This window comes from Silurus meridionalis, chromosome 29, assembly GCF_014805685.1.
Source record: "Silurus meridionalis isolate SWU-2019-XX chromosome 29, ASM1480568v1, whole genome shotgun sequence".
NCBI lineage: Eukaryota > Metazoa > Chordata > Actinopteri > Siluriformes > Siluridae > Silurus > Silurus meridionalis.
In genome coordinates, this window is record NC_060912.1 from 3854444 (window position 1) to 3873319 (window position 18876).

Below are 18876 nucleotides of genomic sequence, written 5' to 3' on the forward strand. Positions count from 1 at the left end.
TTAGAAAAGGAATTAATCAGTGTTTGTTTAAAAAATATTCTCTTGTGGAGTAACATTATTATAAATGGAACATGGTCCACCAAAGGTCAGTGACCAGGTGAGAAGAGCATCACTGAAAGAAGTAACCATGTAGTCAAGGATGACTCTGCAGAAGTTGAAGAAATCCACAGCACACAAAGAAGTAACTGTTCACACTCATCAGCCAAATGCTCCACAAACCTGAACTCTAATGAAGAGTGGTGAGCAACACAAGCACTTTGTTAATGGACTTGGACTTTAATTGCTGCACACCTTAACAATGATTAACTGTAATGGATGGACATTCGGTGCCACCCAGATGAGGACGGGTTCCCTTTTGAGTCTGGTTCTTGTCCGGTTTTCTTCTTCATACCATCTCAGGGAGTTTTTCCTTGCCACAGTCACCACTGGCTTACTTATTAGGGACAAGTCAAGTCAAGTCAAGAAGATTTTATTTTCTACCAAATATAACTGACACAGTACACACTGAAGGGTCCTCCAGAACCCTGGTGCTACATCACACAATATAGAGCTACATAACAGAACAGAACATAACAGACAAACTTACAATTATAAAGATAAAACGTATAAATTCTTTTAAAATCACTATATCTCTGTAAAGCTGCTTTAAGACAATGTCAATTAAAAAAATGGCTATACAAATTGTAAAAAAAATGGCGGAAAGAAAAAGTTTTTGAAAAAGTAAAAATTGTCTAGGCATGTTGGAGACTGGAAAAAGTGACCTGATAAGATGAACCCAGTATTCAACTCTTTGGCCTTTGGTCACAAAGTAGAAGCTCAACACTGCTCATTCACCTCTGTAAAAACCATGTCTATAGAAAAGCATGTTGGTAAAAGCATCATATTTGGGGAATGCTCATCATTAGCAAGGGATGGGAAAGTGGTCAGGGTTTAAAGTAAAATAGACAAAGCCAAATTTACACCTTGTTCATTTAGTAACAACATTTCGATCTTTTGATTACTGTGTATGTGTAAGAATGACAATAAAGCTTTATGCTTAATCAACTTTTAATTGTTACATTTGTTTGACCCTTTTTTATTACTGTTTTATATATTTGTAAGTATTTTTCTGCATTAGAATGTTAAACATATTTTATAATTTCCACTTAATTTCACACTCAGTTTTGAATCCAGCTTGTAATACAAATAATAATAATAATAAGATTAATTAAAGTTCATAGAGGTTTGTGAGATTGCCCAAATGCCAAATTTGGCCACCAAGACAAAAGGTTGCTGACGTGCAAAAATATTTATACCTTTATACCATTTAGTGCACCCAGGATCAAGTGTGCCAGGAAAAGCACAAACAGTTATACTTCCCCTACACACAAAGGTAAACTCGCTCATGTTTTCATCATTACAGTTTGATTGTTTCTTGTTGATGTAACTTTAAAAATCAGCTCCACTTTCCGCTCAATCGCAAATTACATTTACATTTGGAAGATGCCTTTATCCAGAGCAACTTACAATTGTCTCATTCATAAAATGAAGCAGATAAGTGGTTAAAAGCCTTATTCAAGGGTCCAAGAGTGAAAGCTTGAAGAAGTGTCATCTTGAGAGCATCTCACACAATAAAGCAAAGATCCAGCTATAGAGAAAGCTTTAAAAATAAAACTAACTGCAAGCATTCCTTCCACCAAACACTGAATTCTTTTGTCTGGAAAACAAAATGTTTTTGAAATAGCTCATTTGCAGTCATTAAAATCTCAATCTCATTTGCACAAAAATTTGGTCCCGCTCTTTTTACCCGATTAGTTAAGATCTAACCAGCAACCTCTGGACACTAAAGAGTCTCTTGTAGCCCACCCATGGAGAATGGAGGGTGGCCTGTGGTATGCTTTACTCATGGCTGTGCAGTGTGCAGAAACAGCAGGTGTTTCATTTTTCGTTTAATAAAATAGATTAAAATGAGCTTTGATACCCTCTTAATTACCTGCCTACTACCATTAACCATTGAACTCTCTCAATATGTGTGTCGGTGTGTATGTGTGCATAAAAAGAAAGAGTTTTTTTTGTATTTCTTCCGCTTGCTTTCTTTATTCTGAACATTCATTTCCACCCCACTCTGATTTTGTTTGATAGAACATCCTGCTGTAACACACACACACACACACACACACACACACACGCAACTATAGTGCATATGTTAGATTCTGGTAATGTTCTAATTGCAAATTAACAACAGAAGTGAGGCGATTAATTTTATAAATATAATCTACTTACAAATCTATGTCTCATTAAAAATAAAGTGTGCGTGGTCTTTCATTTTATTAAAAGTAATTTTCAATTCAAACCAATTCAATTCATTTTGATTTGTAGGTCAAAATACATTACATTTTACAATTCTCTTTCACAATGCAGCTAAAACAAATTGAGGATTGAACCGTGAGAACAACCAGAGTCAAAAGGGACCCTATAATCATCTGGGTGACAGTGAATATTTATTCATTATAGTTTCATCGTGAAGTTTGCAAAAAATTCCAGTCCAAAGCCTATTATTAGTTATAAAATGGTACCATTCACAGTAATCTTAAGTGTTTCTTTTATCAATTGTTTTCCAATTTATAAAAATTCCAAACAGAAGCAGGGCATAAAGAAAGCAGAAGGGGACAGGGTCACAGGTATTTTAGGAAGGGGGAGACAGCATCCATACAGCCCAATTCACCAAAAGCAATAGACATTATATGAACTGAAGTATTGGGACACCAGTTTTTTTAAAGCCATATGTGGTTCTTCCCCAAACTGTGACCACAAATTAGAGGCACACAACTGCATATGATGATCTTTGGATATGCTATAGTATTACATTTTCCCTTTACTGGGAGACCCAAAACTGTCCCAACATGACAATTCCTCTGTGCACAAAGCCAGCACCATGAAGATAAGCTTTACATGGGTTGGAGTGAAAGTTCTTGAGTGGCCTGCTATAGATCTCTGACCTCAACCCTTTTAAATATCTTTGGGATGAATTGGAACACTGCACCTAAGGCCTTCTCACCCTAAATCAGTACTTGACTTTACTTACATTTTTTAGGTGAATGTGCACAAATTCAATTCAATTCAATTCAATTCATTTTTATTTGTATAGCGCTTTAACAATGAACATTGTCTCAAAGCAGCTTTACACAGATAATCCTAGATTTCTATTCAGCACGGTAGCTAAAAATTAACAGGAAATAAAAGCACTGCGCTAACATGCACACCATCAATAGGTAGTAATGATTTCATGAACTTTTTTAATAATAAAATTGAAAACATCAGGCAAGAAATCCAGACGGTTAATATAAATCCAAATTATTTTACAAGTAACCCTGTAGACAGCAATGTCATTATAGCCGACAATCAACTACAAAGCTTCACTCCTATTCATGAGAATGACTTAATTTAATTAATTTTCTCATCAAAACCATTAACCTGCATTCTCGATCCTTTGCCTACAAGTTTCTTTAAACAGATAACTCCAGAGATAATTTAACCTGTTATAAATAATAAACTCTTCCATTAGCACTGGTTATGTACCTAAATCCTTCAAACTGGCAGTTATCCACCCCCTTATTAAGAAACCTGACCTTGACCCATGTCAGTTGTCCAACTACAGACCGATATCAAATCTCCCCTTTATATCCAACATTTTAGAAAAGGTTGTAGCACAGCAGTTATGCTCACACCTACTTATGAATAACATTTTTGAAATGTATCAGTCAGGATTTCGGCCTCATCATAGCACAGAGACGGCACTAGTTAAGGTGGTAAATTACCTTTTATTGGCCTCTGATCAGGGTTTTGTCTCCTTACTTGTTTTGCTCGACCTTAGTGCAGCTTTTGACACCATTGATCACACTATACTACTTGCTAGACTTGAGAACGTTGTTGGAATAAAGGGAACAGCTCTCTCTTGGCTCAGGTCTTATTTGACTGATCGCTATCAGTTTGTTGATGTAAATGGTGAGTTCTCCACACTCTATGAGGTAAAGTTTGGTGTTCCTCAAGGATCTGTCTTAGGCCCACTGCTTTTCTCTTTATATATGCTGCCTCTTGGTGAAATCATTCATAAACATGGGATTCGCTTCCATTGCTATGCTGATGACACACAGCTGTATATTTCAGCAAAGCCAGATGAGAGAGCTCAGCTTAACAATGTTGAGAAGTGTGTAAAGGACATTCTAAAATTAGAAATATGATGTCATTACAGGATGCAAAAAAACAAGTTCATGCTTTTGTTACTTCTAGATTAGACTACTGTAACGCTTTACTGTCTGGGTGTGCGAGTAAGTGCATAAATAAGCTTCAGTTAGTTCAGAATGCAGCAGCAAGAGTCCTCACTAGATCTAGGAAATATGACCACATAACCCCTGTTTTAATCAGTCTACACTGCTCCCAATTAAATCTCGCATTGATTATAAAATACTACCACTGACGTATAAAGCACTTAACGGTCTCGCACCGCAGTATCTGAGTGAACTTCTGTACCAGTATGATCCTCCTACTTAGATCAAAAGGTGCTGGCTATCTGTTGGTTCCTCAAATAATGAAGACTACAGCAGGGGGCAGATCTTTCTCTTATAAAGCCCCACAGTTATGGAACAGCCTTCCAACCAGTGTTCGGGACTCAGACACAGTCTCAGTGTTCAAGTCGAGGTTGAAAACTTATTTATTTAGTCAAGCCTTTTATCAGTAGATTTTTCTTAGGTAAAGGCTCAGATCTGGAGGGAGCATGGATATAGAGTGTTTGGTGAACTGGTATATTTGTATGCTGTCGTCCCCTCACATTCACACGTTCACTCAGGTTTGTTGACGGTGGTGTGGTGGGTCGTCTCTTATCCCAGAGATCCCTCGTGTCTGTGTTACCTTCTGGTTCTCCCTTTTAGTTATGCTGCCATAGCGAGTCTTGCCGGAGTCCAAACTGCACAGTGACATTAACTTTCATACACCAATAGGGACACTTAATAATCCATATCCTTCTCTTCCCATCACCCTCTTTGCTCTCTCTCTCTCTCTCTCTCTCTCTCTCTCTCTCTCTCTCTCTCTCTCTCTCTCTCTCTCGGTCGAGTTAAACATGCTCCTGAGGCTCCAGTGACCACTGTTCCTGCCCCTCTCCCTCCGTGGATCTTCACACTTCTGTGCAGCTTGGGACGGTCTCTCATCAACACCTTGGGTGGTTCCATGTTATTCCGGAGTAGAACGGGTGCTTTGAGGAACAGTCTGCTACACTGACTCAGGAATACAGTTTGCTTCTGATCATCATCACTGTACCCCACAACATTGTATATCTGCTTCAAATGGACATTTGGTGCAACCCAGATGAGGATGGGTTCCCTCTTGAGTCTGGTTCCTCTCAAGGTTTCTTCCTTATGCCATCTCGGGGAGTTTTTCCTTGCCACAGTTGCTCATCAGGGACAAACATACTTACAAAGAACATATTTACATTTAATCACCACATTATCTGTGTAAAGCTGCTTTGAGACAATGTTCATTGTTAAAAGCGCTATACAAATAAAAATGAATTGGATTGAATTGAATTGAATTGAATTGAATTGAAATGTGGTGATTAAAAGTAAATATGTTCTTTGTAAGTAGGTTTGTCCCTGATGAGCAACTGTAGCAAGGAAAAACTCCCCGAGATGGCATAAGGAAGAAACCAAATCTCCACAAGCACACTCCAAAATCTAGAAGAACAACTTTTACAGAAGAGAAGCTTACTTTTGTTTAGTCCATATAGTTAATAAGTCTGAACCTTCCAGATTTGCTCTGAAACAAAATTCACAACAAACTTTGACTGAACAAATGTGCTTGCAGCCAATAATTATATACTGAGAATCGGTCTGAATCACTAAATGGAAGGTTGTTAAATAACTGGGGGCTTTGTAAAAAAAAAGTTCAGCTATTGAAGATACCAACAAATAGCCTGCATCTTTTGAACTGTGCAGTGGATCATGTTTTTGGATGATAAAATTGATTTAGAGTTGATGCAGCCTGGGGTGACAGGGTCTTTTGGTTCTAGTTAGGACTCATTCTGGACTAACTTGTGCTTATGTATGCACTTAATAGCACATCCAGACAGTCAGCATTACACTAAACTTTCTTTCGGCTTGTACTGTTAGGGGTCACCACAGAGGACCATCCGCATATTTGATTGGGCATGTTTTTATGCTGGATGCTCTTCCTAACCCAACCCTCCCCATTTACCTGGGCTTGGGACCGGCACTAAGGCTTGTGCAACCTTAATGGCTGGGGTTGACCACCAGGGAACCCACAGTCAGCATTACACTAATCTAGACTAAAGGTAAGAAATAAATGAATGTATTGTACTTCTCTAATTAAAAAAAAAAAATATCCATTTATTCTGGTCAGGATTGCAGTGAATCTGAAGTTTATCATCAGAGCCATGGCAGCCCAACAGCTGACTGGTGCTGCTAGTCGATTGCATGGCACACTCTCATTCACCCACCTAGGGGCAATTTAGCACACCCTGTGTGCTATTAACATGTTTTTGGAACTCCAGGATAAACTGCAGTTGGTACATCTGTGAACCCTTAACACTTCCCTCTGCTCTACCATGTTGCCCCGTTTATAATACAAACGGTAATCCTGGCTTTATAATGTGGCCATGTTTAAGTAATGAGTATTATGAATTTTTTATAGGATAAAAATACAGCTTGCATACAGTATTACCTGTAGATCTTCTCTGAGTTGTATAAATCAAATGAAATAAAAAATAAAAAATCATTATATAGAAATGTCAAATGAAGGATTTATAGACCATGCTATTATCTGTATCTATATACCATATACACACTCTGGGATGGCCACAGAACTCATTGTCATTTTAAGTGAACCAGTTTGAGGTGGCTTGTGACAGGGTGTATTATCATCTGGAAGTCATTATAGAATGAGTAAAGTGCAGCCAATATATGCAGGAGATGCATGCAGTCAGCAACAACACTCAGATAGACGATGTCATTCGAATTATGCATGACTGGTAATAAGGGACTCAGGGTGAGCCAAGAAAACATTCCACACACCACCTCCATTACCATCTTGAACTTGAGAAATCAAGAATCACAGCAGGTGATGGTTGTTCTACTTCAAACTGTCCAGTTTTAGTAAATCCGTGAGCAATTTAATTTAATTTAATTTAATTCAATTCAGTTCAATTTATTTTTATTTGTATAGCGCTTTTAACAATGAACATTGTCTCAAAGCAGCTTTACACATATAATGCCTTAATAAAGAATCAATAAGATTGTTCTTTATAAGTGTAAGTTTGTCCCTAAAGAGCATGCCGATGACGACTGTGGCAAGGAAAAAAAATCTTTCTGAGATGACATTAGAAAGAAACCTTGAGAGGAACCAGACTCAAGAGGTAACCTCATCTGGGTGGCACAGAATGTCTATTCTTTAGAGCTAAACAATAATGAGGTGATCGGATGCAAACTGTAGTTTTGTGTCAGCATAGCAGACTGTTGACATTAAGTACAGTCCAAATCCATTCTCAAAGCTCCTGTGTTACTCCGTAATTTCATGGATCCCCAGGGCTGTTGATGAGAAACCATCCAAAAGGTAGAGCCAGAAGGTAGCAAAGACATGAGGGATCTCTGGCCCACCACACCACCATCAACAAACCTGAGTGAATGTGTGAGCGTGAGGGGAAGACAGCCTACAAATATCCCAGTTCACCACTCTATATGCATGATCCCTCCAGATCTGCTCCTTTACCTCAGAAAAATCTGATAGAAGACTTGACTAAATAAATGTTTTCAACCTCGACTTAAACACTAATTGGATGGCTGTTCCCTTTGGGGCTTTATAAGAGAAATATCTGCCCCCCTGCTGTAGTCTTCATTATTTGAGGTACCAACAAATAGCCTGCACCTTTTGATCGAAGTAGGTGTGGGGGATCATAATGGTACAGAAGTTCACTGTGAACTGTGGCGTGAGACCATTTGGTGCTTTATACGTCAGTGGTAGTATTTTATAATCAATGCGAGATTTAATTAGGAGCCAGTGTTGACTGATTAAAACAGGGGTGATGTGGTCATATTTTCTAGATCTAGTAAAGACTCTTGCTGCTGCATTCTGAACTGAAGTTTATTTATGCACTTACTCAAACACCAAGACAGTAAAATATTGCAGTAGTTTAATCTAGATTTAACAAGGGACTAGTTTTTATGCATCATGTAACGACATCATATTTAAAATTTTAGTGCTACAACAAAAGTTTTAAATCTTGGAGATAAAGTGGAGGTTTGATATAGTTGGATAGCTGACATGGGTCAAGGTCAGGTTTCTTAATTAGGGGGTTGATAACTGCCAGTTTAAAGGATTTAGGCTTATAATGGAAGAGTTTATTATTTTTAGAACAGGTTCAATTACTTCTGGAATTATCTCTTTGAAGAAACTTGTTAAATAGAGTTGATTTTGATGAGGAAATAAATTAAATTAAATCATTCTCTTGAATAGGAGTAAAACTCCTGTAATTGGTTGTCTGTTATAATAACAGTGCTGTCTACAGGGTTATTTATGAAATAGTTTGGCTTTATATTAATCGTCTGGATTTTTTGCCTGATGTTTTCAACTGTACTATTGAAAAAGTTAATGAAATCGTTACTACCTATTGATGGTGTTTAAGTTAGTGCAGTGCTTTTATTTCCTGTTAATTTTACTATCTTACTGAATAAAAATCTAGAAGCAACATATGCTTGTTAAGTTCTATGAAGGTGAAGAAATATGCTGATCTAGTAGCACAAAGAGCTTTTATATATCTATATAGCTTTAATAGCTATTGTATAATGCTATTCGAAATACTGTCAATTTGGTTTGAAGCTATTTACGTTCTGATTTCCTTGAGGTCTGTTTTAATTCTGTGCATTCTGACATTTTCTTCTCCCCATGGTTTGTTTGTTTGAATTCACATAGCTTCTCTATGAGCTAGAACTATGAGCTAGAACTTGCTATTTTTCTCTGACCTTTCTTCAACTATTAAAAAATGTTTTTTGGTTTTCTTAGCACTCTGTAAAAACAGAGGCTGATTTGTGCAAATATCCCAAAATATCTGCAGTTTCTGAAATACTTAAACTAGCCCATCTGGTAATAACAACAACTTGAGGTTACGTATGTAACAAGGGAACGATACGCTGTGTCAAAAATGCTTTGGGAACGCTTCCACAATTTCCACACTCATGGACTGAAACCAGCGCTAGCTTCTGAAAAGGAGCGGAAGCACAATCTGAAGATGTTTCCCTCCAGGAACTCAAGCTGCGTCAAAAACACTTTGGGAACAAGAGTTCATTCAAGCCAGACTGACCAATCTCTGCCTAGTGTGGATGCGCATAGCTAGGGCAAAGGACAGATGTGCCAGGAGTGGCACTGAGGTCGAGGCGGTTAGACCAGCCTCTGCTTATTTGCAGGGAGACCTCTCCTCAGAGGGCCATAGCAGATGAACAGCTGCTCTGATTTCCTCCACAGCTCTGTTCTGTGTCTATATACGTATATATACAGTCTGGTAAGCTTCTTCTGGTCTGGGGCCTGAAAGGGAGGAGAAAAGAATGCCTGGAGCATAACAGGTTGTGGGATGACCGGCGGTACCTTAGGAAACCTGAGGTAGAGGAAGGCACTGGCCAAGCCTAGAGTAAATTCCAGGAAATAAGGGGCTACAGAGAGGGCCTGATGATCCCCTACTCTCTTAAGAGAGGAGATGGCCAAGAGGAACACAGTCTTAACTGGTTAACTCTTAAATTCTGTAAAGCTGCTTTGAGACAATGTCCGATGTGAAAAGCGCTATAGAAATAAACTTGACTTGACTTTATTTAACTGTTGTAAGCCCAGGAACTACCAGACGAGGCCCTGAGTCAGGAACCCGGGATCTCTTCACATATCTAAGGCACGTAGGGCTTGCCAAATGACCTTGATTGCAAGCAGTGGATTACCCCTCCGAGAGAATCCTCGGGTCTTGAGCCACCACTGAAGGGGTCTCATGTGCAGGAGGCCAAGTGGAACCACATTGGAAGCTGCTGCCATCAGACCTAGCAGTTATTGAAACTGCTAGGGTTAGGGTTAGGATGGAGAAAGCACACTCTTTGGCGTTCAGCCTTAACCCCAGTCTTTCATGTGTGCAAGAAGGACATCTCAATACCACACCTCCAGCTGCTCTGATTAAGCCAATATCAACCAAATGTCGATACAGTTTGAATTCGAATGCCCTAAAGCCTCAGTGGGGCCAGTGCCGCATCCACACACTTTGTGAAGGTGTTGGGTGAGAGGGCAAGACCAAACGTAAGGACCCGATATTGGTAAGCTTCAGGCCCGAAAGCAAACCTCAGGAACTTCCATTGTGCATGAAATATAGATACATAAAAGTATGCATCCTTCAGATCTATGGTCACAAACCAGCCCTTAGACCTGATTTGGGACACAACCTGCTTCAAGGTCAACATCTTGATCTTGAGTCTCAAAAGCGAGCTGTTTAGCTGACACAGATCCAGAATAGGAATCCTTTTTGGGAACTATGAAATACAGACTGTAGAACCCAGACTCTCTGTCTGTTGGAGGGGCCACCTCGATGCCATCTTCCTCAAGAGAGTGTCCATTTCCTGTTCCATGACCAGAGCCTACTTGGGCCCCACCAGGGTGGGGAACAACTCGTTGAACCGGGCCAGTCGAGAACCGCAATGAATCATATTGCCTCTGTCTCTGTGCACAGGACCCACCAAGACATGTATGGCAGAGCTTCTCAAGCTGCCAGATAGTCTCTTAAGGGAATCAGTCTCTTGAGATTGACCTCTGGTAAGCCTAGACCCGGAGCAAAGCTATGGTGCAGCTCCAGGGGGCCTCCAGAGAGGCGGCAAACCCCCCACGTCCGGTGTTCACTGGAGCTGTCTGTGCCCTGAAGCACCGAGAGTGGCAGGGTTAATGAACCACTTTCCTGAGGGTGCTTGGGTGGGGAGGGCACCGTATAGTGAAGTGTACATCACCCCTTTCTGGCAGGGTCCCTCGGGATGGGTAGAGAAAGAGAGCAGTTGAAAGGATCAACATTATTAAATTACTGTAAATATGAACTTACTCTTGATTTGAATTCGTGTAATTTAATGCATTGTTTTGCTACATCATGTTTAGCTGATTGGATAATGCAGTGGTCATGCACATGAAGTCTGAGTGAGTGTCGCTCATTAGGGACAATCTTATAATTACATGGAACAAACTTATACATTGTTTTATAACCACTTTATCTCTGTAAAGCTGCTTTACATGAGACAATGTCCATTGTCAAAAGTGTCTTAGGACTACAGTTGCTATAACCTCTGCTATAACAGTTAACCTCAACAGTGATGGAACTGTAATTTTACTATGTAACTTTATTAAGTTTGTAATCTTGCGTACCAGTGTAGATTTATTCATTGCTAAAGACTCAAACCATTTTTGTACGTCGCTCTGGATCAGGGCGTCTGCTAAATGCCGCAAATGTAAATGTAAATGTAATGAATGGATATTCAGTGTCACCCAAATAAGGGTGGGTTTCCTTTTGAGTCTGGTTCCTCTAAGGATTTCTCCCTCGTACCATCTCAGGGAGTTCTTCCTTGCCAAATTTACCAGTGGCTCGCTCATTAGGGATGTCAATTATTAAAAACACTATACAAATACAAGAATTGAGTTGAATCTTCTAAATGTTGAATGTCTGATAAATGAAATGTCTTCTAATTCATAAGGCAGAACATCTACGGTTCAGAACGCAGGTGTATTCACTGTGACCTCCTAGAAATTTTATTTAAGTGAGATTTAGTGAGCAATCACTGAAATTCTTTATGTTTTCATACACCTAGTATGCACCAGATGTGTTTCTCCGAATACATCAATGAGAGCAACACTATAACTAGCTCTCCCAAAGCACCTTTTTATTCTCTTAATCCAAAAGACTTGAGTGAGTGGAGGATGGATAGGGGAGAGGGAGAGGAAGAGGGAAAAAGAGAGAGAGAGAGAGAGAGAGAGAGAGAGAGAGAGAGAGAGAGAGAGAGAGAGAGCTGACTCGTGCGACTAAAATCAATGAGATGTTTCCCCCCCATCCTCTCACTCACTGTGATTCGTTGTCAGCTCAGAGAAGCCAGCGTAGGCGCTCTTTCTGCCTCGCTGTCCCTTTCTCATTCATTCCACTCAGTGCTCACAGCATCTCCTGCCTTCTTCTCGTACGGGATTTTTCCTTTTCCTCTCCTTCTCATTTTGGATCTATTTGTCTTTTTTCCCCCATTCTCTCTCTCTCTCTCTCTCTCTCTCTCTCTCTCTTTCTCTGCGTCTCTCCGTTTCACACTTGGAATGTGGCACTCTTTGGTTTTGACTTTGTTTGGAATCTCCACTTTGGTCCATGGTAGGTATATGTGTTTGTGAGTGTGTGTTTGTGAGTGTGTGTATGTGTATGTGTGTGTGTGTTTCTTCATGAAAGACTGTCCATGTGATAAATATGTAAAGAACACAGAAGAATTGCTTAGACGATTTTTACTCGTGCTGTAACAGTAACCAGCTTTGTAGCCACGTTTACCATCTTTCAGCAGTAGATTACTACTATACCTGTAGAATAGGTTTTTGCACTGCTTTCACAGGTGATTTTATTATAGAAAGAAAAACAGAACGAGAGGAAGCGAAAGAGAGAGAAGACAAACATGCTTTAGCAGTGAAGCGCTGGAAGCTGCAATCATAAATTTTCGCCCCCTCTATTTCTCTCTCTCTCTCTCTCTCTCTCTCTCTCTCTTTCTTTCCTTCTGTTTCTTCTCTTTCCCTGTTTCTCGTTTGTCCATCCACATCCATCCACGGTTTTGCTGGAGGCATGTATAGAGACAAATGGTGTTGTTGAGCACAGATATGTGCTTTGATCTGACAGTCTTGTTATGTTATTATGTATATATTGCTGCAGTAAAGTGTGTTTGTGTGTGTGTATTAGAGAAAGAGCGAGAGAGAGAGAGAGAGAGAGAGAGAGAGAGAGAGAGAGAGAGAGAGAGAGAGTTATGTGTGTGTATGAGTTGCAGAATCACACTACAGCAAATAAAACTACCCCGAATTTGGCTTAAAAAATCTAATCAGTAGTTTCATGTTTTGCACTGTTAAATATGAACCTTTTAAAAACATCTAAGCTGCATTTACAGATTTGACAAAGAAAGAAGTCGAATATTTCCCAATAAATATTAATAATAAGTCTTATTTGGCCCCATTACTGTTTTGTTACATTTTGTTAAAAGTATTTGATCAAATTGATTTTGCATGAAATATTTATTTCTCATAATCATAATCATCACAATGTAATTGAATGTAATTTTTAAGATCATTTCATCTTTCATTTGATTAAAACAGCCAAGTATTTGGTACACTATTCAAAGTTTTTATGCGAAAATCCTGCCTCCGTGCAAATGTCTCTAGTGTGTAATTTGTGTGCTAAATTGTCCAATCACAAACGCTTTCCATTCATCCATTCAGCACCATTTCTAAACACACACACACACACACACACACACACACACACACACACACACACACACACACACAAACATACATACATATATATATATAAATATACACACTATAATTGAAAGAGTATTTGGTGTCACCCAGTTGAGATGGGATTCTCTTTTAAGTCTGTTTCGCTCAAGGTTTCTTTATCATGTTGTCTCTGGAAGTTTTTTCTCAATACCTTTACCTCTCGCTTGTTCGTTAGAGATAAAGATTGAATGTATGAATGTAACATGCATTTTCTCAATCTATTGGTTTATCTGCAGCTGCTGTGTGACAAAATCTATTGTTAAAAGTGCTATATGAATAAAATTGTGTTGAGCTGATAGATATTTTGCCTTTAAAGCAAAAGTTATTGTATCTCTAAATAATGTATTTAAACCTCAATTTGAATTATTTATATTTTTTATTCTTCCTTTTGTTTTTTTAATGGTTTGTAAATCATTCATAAATTATTCTTAGATTAACTTCGCATGAATCTATCTTCCCGAGCCCAATGTCTTCCTGCTTATTCAAGGATCAACAAACCCCTAATGAAATTATGTCTAGCATTTGCCAGCAGTCAACACGTACAACACACCTGCCCTCGCACTTTGTTCATAAATACCACACATGCTCATTTCAGACAGCGATAATTAATGTACTAATCAAATCTGATTAACGTTATTTCCACAGTAATGGCTTGAAATGGCTGAGGACAACAGCCATAGCATTATTTTAAATATGATTGATGTCATACCGAAGCACTGCTCACTGAAAGTGTTCCTCTTGTTAACATTGAAGTCGATGATATATGAAATGTGCAAGCAATTCTGGCACATTCTAACGTCTTGTCTTAACCTCACTCATTTCATCGTGAGGTTTAAAGTTGACATGCTTTTATAACCGATTAGGGATCAGGTTCTCAAAGAGTCACGATTCAGATGGATGTACAAAGAGCAGATAATGTTGCTGTTGCTGTCCTGTTGCTTCTCTTGCCCTCTTGCATCTCAATTCTGCTCTTTCACTCTTCTGGATTGATCTTTATATCTGAAAATTGAAAACATTATATTGGTTTTATCTGGTGTATTCTAGACTAATATCTGTGTGTATACCCTGTCACTTAAAAACAGTGGTGGCCTTCAGTGGTGTCTTATCTAAATCAATCCTCCTCTTAATACCAAAATGATAACATCACAGCTGTAGATACCGTAATTTCTGTAGAGAAATGTAGTATAACAGAGCGCTGCATCACAGACAGGTATCTCATACTGTAAGAACAAATGCCATTATTACAGCAAAAAACCCAATGAAAACAATTCAACAATATTAACCATTTCAATCTGCTTTTTTTACTTACAGGTTTGATTTTGAATGTAGCCAAATTTTGTGTTTTTCTGCTTATTCAACAGGAAAGAAAACACAAACGTATGAATGGTTTATGGTAAATGTAAACAACTGTTTTGAACTTTTTTGGCCGACCTCTTGTGATGATGTCCAGCTTTTCTTGAAAAGTCGGTCTTGTAAAAGTCCTTGTAAGTGTATCTGTGGCCAAATCAAATTGTACTCTTCTGCCAGCCGTTGCATAATAAAAAAACAGCTATTAAATCCACACAAATAGTTTTGATCTTGTGCAGTTTGCTACTGCAGATGCCGGTTGCGAGTTTGACTAGTGCACGCTCTGACCTCTGACTATTGGGAATTATTGAATACATATTCATGGACAAAAATATATTGAAACATAATTTGGTGATTCTGATTCTGGCTTTAACGGCCCGTCACTGCATAAAAAACACAGCAGACGTCTTCCCACAGTTAGTATTGATAGATTAACTGGTGTTGCACACATGGACTTTGGCACAGCTTGGAACATCAACATCATTTAAACAGTAGCTGAATCATCATGCATCACCCTTCACTCTTTAAAACCTCTCTCACACTCAGCATGCTTGTGTGGTTAATGTGTGTCTGAATAATTTGCTCATGCTTACTAATGCCCCCATGGTGCAATGTTTTTTATAGTTTCATAGGTCAGGTGGAAAAATGAGTGAGAATCAACCGATTAATCAGTTAAACATGATACATTTGCTCAGTCTTTCTCTTTTGCTATCTTTCTTTTGTTTTGCAGTTTCTCTTCAGGGCCCTCACCAGAGGACTCTGTTAAAAAACTTGTTAAAAGACTACAATCGTATGGAGCGGCCAGTAGCCAATGACTCACAGCCTCTCACAGTCGTCCTTACCCTCAGCCTGGTACAGATCATGGATGTGGTGAGCATTGGACTTTTCTGTCTCTCTCTTCGCTATCTTTTATTATATTTATTAATTGAAATAGAATTTGACTCAGAGTTTTTTCTCATCTTTTCTCACCATGTTGATATCGTGACTTTCATTCCGAAAGTGAAAGTTTATAGAATCTAACATGACCTGTGATCTTATCTAATTACAGGCCAAGTAATGTTCTTTTAAACTATTTTTTTTATTTTTCAATAAAATTTTCAATTATAATATAACTAATATTATATATTCACACTCTTGGTGTCAATCAATTGAGCTTGGTTCCTTTCAGGGTTTCTTCCTTAAACAATCCAAAAAAGTTTTTCCTTGCCAAAGTTGTCCCAGGCTGGTTCATCAGGGACAAATACATTTTATATACCGTGTTTTCCGGACTATAAGCCGCTACTTTTCCCCCACGCTTTGAACCCCACGGATTAAACAACGAAGCGGCTAATTTATGGATTTTTCCTGGGTTTTTCCCGGTTTCACAAATTCCAAGCCAAAAAACTGAGCCCCATAACATTAGACCAATGAAATTGCGGAACGGGTTCAGGTAAACCAATGAAACTCTTTATATTAAATCAGATGCGCTCCCACTGAATCGGGCCGCACCACATCATAAATATGGGTGATGTTCCTCTGATGTTTGACCTGCCGCTTACTCGGACTGTCAACAGGAAAAGTGAATCATTCATCACGCTGAAAACAACCGGGCATGAAAACACACTTCACCTGTGTTCTGAGCTGCACGGCATCGGAGAAAAGCTTCACCGATGGTGATTTTTAAACACACGACGATGCCAAAAGAAAACTCCCGAGAGAAATAGTTGTGAAAGGAAGAAGGAAGACAGTGAACAATGACTTTCTTGGTCTGCTACTGTTTAGAAACAAGCCGTGTAACAGACACTGTTTTTCGTTAAAGCCTGTGTAAAGTTCATTAGTTTCAATGTAGGAATGCAGCTTATAGACAGGTGCAGCTTATTTATGTTCAAAATAAAAATCTTTGTCAAATTCAGTCGGTGCAGCTTATATTTGGGTGCGCTTAATAGTCCAGAAATTACGGTACTTATATTAAATTTTTTATTTCAAATAAATATTTTGCAAAGCTGCTCAGTTTCTCAGGTTTCTCAACAATGACACAATAATTCCTTTGTTCCACTGTCAGACATCTGCCTTATTACGTTTTTAATGCAATACAATCAGTACAGTTGTAACTAAAAAGAATTCCATGCTCACAAACAGAAAGTAGGAGCTGCTCTGCTTTGTCTCTGTTTTTATTATTTTTTTTTTTTTAGTAAGCAGGGTGTCTCCACCACCATCCTGGAGATCTGAGTCTTGCACAGATTCAATATTTACCCTCTGCTAACATATGAGAGCAATTTGGCTAGAATACAGATTAGTCAATCTTCCAAACATCTGAACTGTACAGTTTACCATGTGCTTTGCTGAAGCTCTTTGGTTATATGCACTGATTTATGTTTGAAATTGTCTATCAGCTTGCCTTTTACATGAGTGTTATTTTCAATGCACTAGTGCAAATGTTTCTGTAATATTAACTAAATTTAATATGAACTAATATAAAGAAGTAAATGCTCTTCATACTTTTCTGTTACAGGATGAAAAAAATCAAGTTCTCACCACCAATATTTGGCTTAACATGGTAAGCCTGAGCTCTACCATTTATACCACATTTCCTACATACAGTACACTTATTAAATATACAACATATGTCACAGTTTTTTTTTTTTTTGGTGCTCATCATGGGTCATATCATATCTTATCTACGTGTCCAATTTTTTAAATGAAACATAACGAAACTATTTAAGTTTAGGCATCAAGTAACCTGATTTATTTAGAATAAATCAGGTGCAATTTGCAGTTGTCATCTGATAACTGATAACTGATACGCCAATATACACTTATGGGCAAAAAATAAATAATACTTTTTTTTACAAAAAATACAAATTTTAATGGTCAGGAAATTAGGACAAGTTAAACAAATGCAATCTAGCATGCCTTTAGCTTGTATAGATTTGCTGCAGTGAACTGTTTGAAGGAAAGTAAAACTAGTTTTATATAGTTTATATAGTTTTAGTTATAGTTTTCTAAATTTTTTAAAGGTAAAATTATTATTATATCTGAATGTTTGTGATGCAAATTTAACATGTAAAAACACAAACCTTGGCTTACAAAAATGCTCAAAAGGATAGTCACTATCTGTTTTTCGTCCATATCTGACACAGCTCATCAAGGGCTCATAAATGGAAGCAGTATTATTGGAGTAGTGTGAGATCTACAATATCTGTTTAATTTTTGCTCATTTTCTGATCAATGATTTGTTGTGAAGATTAATCCAAACTTAATCTTTTGCTGTTTGGGCCTAGGCACTTTCTTCTGCACAGGAGTGTACATAGAGATAAAATCGTATTTAAAGGCTGAGAAGCTCTATGTCTTTATTGAGTAGAATTGTGAGAAAAGTATTATACAGTATATAGTATATACATTTGATTATGCATAATTATGGATTTAAACCCATAGATATATTTTGAAATGTGAAGAAAACAACTTATTGTACATATTTGTTTATGCTCTAATAGCTTTATTTAATGAACTACACCTAGGTAGTTCACAACTTACTGCTTTTAAACTTTTGGCATCAAAAACTTCATTAATTTCTGGCACAAGATACAACACATCATTTCTCTGTGAAGTGGTGCAACGCTGTGTTACATAATCCTTATTATCACTATTATGATGTGCTTTATGCTTTCATTTACATTTCAAACAAATTATAGTAATTTATAAAGTGAAGGTAACAGAGCTTCACTCCCTCTCTGCCAATTTAAACCCTGAACGCACATTAACTAGTTCACAAAACTGCAAAGTGTCAAGCTGGGCTACAGAGCTGGGTCATAAAAAATCATAGCTGGCTTCAAGGGTCTAATGTTTTCCTGCATGTCTTTGGAAGCAAGATTACAAATTTGGATGCACACACACTAAAGGATTGGATGATATTTGTGCATCATTGCTGAACAAGTTGAATAATCATATGTGAATCAAACATCAATTCTAATATGGTTCTTATTACAGGGATCC

General features: G+C 38.1%; 1 protein-coding gene across 1 annotated transcript in view; it reads left to right on the forward strand.

Moving 5' to 3' along the window:
- The first annotated feature begins 12277 nt into the window (after positions 1-12277).
- Positions 12278-18876, forward strand: part of chrna11 (cholinergic receptor, nicotinic, alpha 11) — a 53232-nt gene continuing 46633 nt past the window's right edge. The window contains exons 1-3 of the mRNA XM_046843665.1: positions 12278-12394; positions 15635-15774; positions 17396-17440. Of these exons, the coding sequence (XP_046699621.1) occupies positions 12343-12394; positions 15635-15774; positions 17396-17440 (237 nt within the window). The 5' untranslated portion in view covers positions 12278-12342. The remainder of the gene's footprint in view (positions 12395-15634; positions 15775-17395; positions 17441-18876) is intronic.